This window comes from Nematolebias whitei, chromosome 2, assembly GCF_014905685.2.
Source record: "Nematolebias whitei isolate Nwh7 chromosome 2, NemWhi1, whole genome shotgun sequence".
In the NCBI taxonomy this organism is placed as follows: Eukaryota; Metazoa; Chordata; class Actinopteri; order Cyprinodontiformes; family Rivulidae; genus Nematolebias; species Nematolebias whitei.
The window spans coordinates 41,171,784-41,178,140 of record NC_056499.1 but is presented as its reverse complement, the minus strand read 5'-3'; the positions used below and the strand labels follow the sequence as shown (position 1 = coordinate 41,178,140).

Sequence of the window (6,357 nt, the reverse complement as noted above, 5' to 3'; positions counted from 1 at the left end):
TCTATCTATCTATCTATCTATCTATCTATCTATCTATCTATCTATCTCCATCCGTCCGTATGTCTATTTATTTTTTCATTCAACCTTTATTTAGACAGGTAAATCCCATTGAGCCTCAATGACTCATTTACAAGAGAGACCTGATTTATGTATCTGTCCATCTGTCTATCTATCTGTCTGTCTGTCTGTCTGTCTATCTATCTGTCTGTCTGTATGTCTATCTATGTTCATGACTATAAAATTTTAGCAGCATAACGAATGAAAGTCTGAAACAAACTCTAAACCAGTGAAGAATATTAGTCTCACTTGAGCTATTATATCTTCTAATTAACTCATAAGATTGCTAAAATAGCCCCCTGACTACCAAACAATTCCTCAGGTAACATGCACTTGGATTTTAATGCAAGATAAAATATGTATTTCTTAATTATAAATTGAATTGTACATGCATGTATATGTACCTGTATATGTGTGTGTGTGTGTGTTTTTTTTCACTTCCTCATCCTTTCTGTTTCCTTGAGCAACATGTCCATTCAGGTCTACTCCCATCACCACTCTCTCCTCCCTGGGAATACTATCACTTCATCCAGTCCAAAATGTATCTTTCTCCTCCACATCACATCCAGCTTGTGGAGCCTAACCACTGACAACATTTAGCGTCAGACCTTCTACTTACTTCTACCGTCATGCACATCACCCTATCTGACATACTTTTCACCTCTACTACGTTTGTTGCCTACTTCTCCTTCAGGACCACCCATACTCCATTTATTTTTTCTATCCACACCATGGTTAAACAGTTTAAACCCTGCTCCAGTACTGTGAGCCTTGCTGCCCTTCCACTTTGTCTCTTGCACACATAAAACATCTACCTTCCTTCTCTGCATCATGTCAGCCAGCTCTCTACCTTTGTCTGTCATTGTCCCCACATTTAGAGTTGCTACCCTAAGTCCTACATTGTTGACTTTCCTCTTCTCTCTGTCACATGACGTTTCCCTCCTTTTAGTCTTTGACTAATAGAAGCTTGTTAATCCTAACTCTGTACGAGATTAGCTAAAATAGACTTGATGACAAGGTTTGTCAGAGCTGAAATACTTTTGATAATCAGCCATTTGAACAGCATGCATAGTTTTATAGCTTGTGGTTTTTGCCTGCATCAAAGTGCTCTGTTGGCAAAGCCAGTTTTAAATAAACTGTTCATTTATTGCTTGAACTTAAGTTATAGTGCCTCAATGCAAACATGCCAAAAGTGCCCCTATTAAGAAAATTAAACATACTAAATCAAATGTTATCTGTTTTAGCTCTGATTGTGCTGGTATTTGGTTGACCATCTAAAGTAGCTCCAGCAAATGTCCTGTTTTACTAAGTGAAATTCATGGACTGACTGTGAAAAGCTTTTTATACTTTTTCTGGTTATTATTGTTATTTGTGTTGCTGTTTTCTCTGGGACAGTGAAAAAGATTTAATATGACTTATGATGTTGCTGTGTCCTGCTTACAAATATGAGTCAGCAGGTGAGGTCTTGGCTACATCCCAAGAAAGATATAAAATGTGATATTGAATATAAAAACTGCTTTTTTTTTACTATACAGATTCCTGCCTAGTAGATTACTATTTTCTATGTATACGTCACCTAAGAATCGATAATTATGCTTGAAATAAATAAAATCCAAGGATTCTGAATTTATTTGATTTTTTTTTTTTTTTTTTTAAATTATATTGCATTGTCTTGTGTGGCAGAACAAATGAATTTTAATCCGTTGCTGAAATAGTTTCCATGATTAGTGGAATTTAACCATTACAATACAAAACTGTTTAAATATATTTTTATTTTGTATTATATTTTTAACCTGCTTTCATCAGAAATTAATTGGTTTGTGAGACAATTTAAATTCAGTAAAATAAATTAAAATAAACCACATTCATTCAATCATTGGAATGTCTTTACGTGAGCATATTTAACATCTGTCCATCTTTATTAAAATTGTTTAGTGGTTGAAACTCAAAATCTCGAAGCTGGAATGATTGAGTTTTTTGTCTTTTCTTTCCTCAGATTAAATTTCTGAAAGTTGAGATGGAGAAGAAAACAAAAATCATCAAGGATTTACAGCAAGAGGTGAGGCACAGTCTCTTCACAGAGTTCCTTGTATCCCAATAAACGTTCCTGAGCTGTTTGTAATAAAGTACAGAGGTCGACTTTATTATAATTAACCCATCAAAAATCCAGCTCCTTACCTTGTTCATCTTGTTTAAAGATTTCCTCAGTCCATCGAATTTATTCTGACAATCCCGGGAAGCATGTTCGAGCCTGTTGCTTTCAATCACGGTTGGTCATAACACTGGCATGAACACGTTGGTTTTTAACGACATCTTTGTGGACATTGAAGCGTGTCTTTGATCCTCATCACAGTCATGACTGTGATATCTTGTGCTGCTTGAAATATTGGTCCCTCCTTTTCTGCTTTTCCAATAAAATGTTCATCATTAGAGCAAAACATCCTGGAAAGAATTTCCTTTGAATCTGAAATCTCACAAAATCCATTTGATGTTTACTGAGTATGCCCAGACAGCTGGGGACGTTTGTCTGACTAATACCAAATGTCTGAAAGTCTGCGATTCCATTATTGACTATTTGTCGACATTTACGATCTATTCTGGACTATTAGATAATCAAATTACTACATGCCCATCAAATGAAACGTGACTGTGCCAGCTGTGTACTGTATGTCTTTAAGGTTTTAAGCATCATATTTGGATATGTCCATTATTGGTAATGCAAAGGAGTGGTTTGATTAACTGGGAAAAAGGAATACAATTATTCTGTGCCTTTTCATTGTTTCACAAAATTGTATAGATGTTCAAAAAATATATACTTTTGTTAGTAATAAAGAAAAAGAATGATTTGGAATAACGAAACACTTTTTGCATTATGTTTGACTGTTAGTTATTTAGGCTGAATAAAAGTGTTTTATTAAGCAGATAAAACTTTCAGGCTCGTTGAAAAAAAAGCTTTAAAATGATCTTTTCATAAATAAATAGCAGTATTTTATGAAACAATACTTATTACAGTCTTACGTATACAGTACCTACTTATGCTATTCAATTTCTAGAGCAAAGCTGAATTTATAGATTCAAAGCTTGTAAATACACTCACTGTTCTCACTTACTTTGTTCTGAGATTAATATTTTACATCACAATATGAAATTATTCTACTGAAAATTACGCCATCTGGCTCAACACTGCTCGAAACAAAGTAATTTCCCCCAGATGTTCAAATTACTTGGAGACCTATTCTGATTAAACTCTATTTTGGTAACAAAATAAAATGCCTCAAATGAAGTATCTAACTATGGCATAATGACATCAATTTACTGCAGTCAAGCTGTTTGGAGGGAGGCCTGTCTCAGAGCAGGTTGCTGTGAACCTATTAAACAAATGTGGAGGAGGAGTCTATGCTGGAGGATCAGAAAGTGATTTTTGTGCCTTTAATATTCTTAAAATATGTATTTTAAATCCTTCAATTTAAATAGATATGAAATTGACAGAGGTTATATTAATGACATTTTTTTTTTTTACAATGTTTACTCTCAAGACATCACACATGAGCCCATGCATGCACACACACATGCATAAAATAAAATCCCCATGGGCCCAACACCTGCAGAGAAAAGATGTACAGTCATGGGTGGGGCGCGGGGAGTTCTGATTCCTAGGATTAGGGGATGTAACAATATCTCATGTCACAAGATCCTGCAGGACTGAAACACCACCAGATTTCCTGTTGAGTTGAAAACTCTTTTTAAAAACTGCTAAAAACTATATATATATTTCATGACTGTGTCTGATGAGAAGCACTTTAACATGTGTGGCAGCATTTCACAGCATCAGGCACTAGGACCATGTGACGTGTCTCTCAATCTGGAGTTTCCCTGCAGCCTCTGCTGCTACATGCTGAGAAGTATGGAACACCAAAATGCTCAAAATTAATTAAATAAAGCATTATGAAATAAGTATCTAAGCTCATTATTATTTTTTTCCCAATTTTGTATTATTGTATTTCATAATTGTGTTTTCCATGTGGGCTTATTTATGTCATAATAGCATTTTTCATAATGGCTTATTTGTTTCATGTCTCTTTTCAGCAGAATGACTTCAGCTGACAATCAATGTCAGTGGGTTGGACCTTCATGCCCACTGGCTGGTCCTTCACATCCATTAGTTTTCCTGAATACCTGCTCACTGTATAGCTAGCATAGCAGCTAGCAGTGACTTGCTAGGTCAACAGTCATGAAGGATTGCAGAGTTACATGAACTTTGTTCAGCTCAGGTAACTTTAGCAGATTAAATTGAGAGGATTACGTTCTCGTTAAATTCGAAGAACTAAAACAATGAGTTCTCCCGTGCGCGCTCCTGCAGCATCGATCGATTTTCGGCAGCTAGCCTGTCACTTTTTGTCATATCACCTGTATCTTCTGAGAACGTAATCCTCTCAATTTAATCTGCTAAAGTTACCTGAGCTGAACGAAGTTCATGCACCTCTGCCATCATTCATGACTGTTGACCTAGCAAGTTGCTGCTAGCTGCTATGCTAGCTATACAGTGAGCAGGTATTCAGGAAAACTAATGGATGTGAAGGATCAGCCAGTGGGCGTGAAGGTCCAACCCATTGACGTTGATTGACAGCTGAAGTCATTCTGCTGAAAAGAGTCATTATGAAATAAATAAGTCGTTCTGAAAAACACCTGCATTAAACAAATTAGCTATCATGAAAAATACAAATATGAAATAAAAGAATAAAAACTTTTTTTATTCTTATTTCATAATGTTATTTTTTTTTTTTCAATTTTGAGCATTTTGGTGTTCCATAGTGGAGAAGTTTGTTTAGCTCATTTCTATAAAACAGAACAGACTTGATGCTGAATACAGTTCCTCCGATGAAGAAGTGTTTCGGATGAAAGACGAAACGTTTCTACATTTTTTTGTTGTTGTTGTTTTTTTGTTTTTGAACGTCCAGAGGACCTGACTTAACTTCTTTTTTAGATTTTTTTTTTTACCTGGGTTATTGAGCATGCATCAGGATACTTGATGCTGAGTTTAAATGGTGCTTTCTCTGCTCAGAAGATGAAATAATAAAGTTTGAACTTCTCGTTATGGTATGGTATAAAGTTTATTCATTTAAAAAAGTACAAAACAATTCCATAACAATATAAAAAAAAGATACAAGCGATTTAAAATGAAAGGCAGCAGAAAGAAGAAAAAATCTTATTATATCTGCCCCTTTTTTCAAACAATTAAGTAGCAGAACAAAATGAATAACTCTTTCTAATTTTTCTAATTCTAATACAAAAACACTAAGCGGGAAGCACGGTGGCACAACTGGTAGAGCTGCTGCCTCTCAGTGAGCAGGTCCTTGGTTCAAACCCCGGTCCAGGGGCCCTTCTGTGTGGAGTTTGCATGTTCTCTCCGTGCATGCGTGGGTTTTCTCCGGGTACTCCGGTTTCCTCCCACAGATCAAAAACATGCATGTTAGGCTGATTGGTAACTCTAAATTGTCTCTAGGTGTGAGTGAGAGAGTGAATGGTTGTTTGTCTTGTTTGTCTCTATGTGGCCCTGTGATGGACTTGCGACCCGTCCAGGGTGTACCCCGCCCCTCGCACAGTGATTGCTGGACATGGGCACCAACGACCCCCATGACCCAAAATGGAATAAGCGGGTAAAAGATGATGGATGGATGAAAACACACTAAGCTACTTCATATATATATTTTTAACAATCCAGCTTTGATCTTTTTCTTAAATGTACACATTGACTTGGCATTTTTCACATCACTCTCTAGACCATTCCACAATCCAACTCCTTGGATTGAGGTAGACCTTCCCTTCAGACTAGTTCTGAATTTTGGTTTGACAAATATCTCTATCCCCTTAAGATTATAACAACTTTGTCTTTTAACAAAATTTCTTTAAGTATTTAATGGTAATGTGTTATTTTGAGCCCTATACATAACTGATAAAATACTATAATCTACCAAATCATGGAACTTCAATAACTTCAGTTGATAAAATAATGTGCTTGATGGGTGACTGTAATGCTTTCTGGTGATAATTCTTACAGCTCTTTTCTGTAAAATAAAAATAGGTTTTGTAAATGTTTTACACGCTTTCCCCCAAACATCAGTGCAATAGATTAAATGTGGAACAATGATTGTGTTATACAACATGTACAGAGCTTTATCATTTAATAATTCCCTGACTTTGTTATCCTTTAGTTGAGAGAAAAAGTCAATCAAACTTTAATGGCATGGATGGCTGAATGGGTGGATGGATGGATGGATGGATGGATGGATGGATGGATGG

The 6,357-nt window shown here is 35.8% G+C and overlaps 1 protein-coding gene across 1 annotated transcript in view; it reads left to right on the top strand.

Annotated features, from left to right (window-relative positions):
- The window catches only part of luzp2 (leucine zipper protein 2), a 273,258-nt gene that overhangs the window by 159,886 nt on the left and 107,015 nt on the right, over positions 1–6,357 (top strand). The window contains exon 5 of the mRNA XM_037691960.1: positions 2,054–2,116. Coding sequence (XP_037547888.1) covers positions 2,054–2,116 — 63 coding nt within the window. The remainder of the gene's footprint in view (positions 1–2,053; positions 2,117–6,357) is intronic.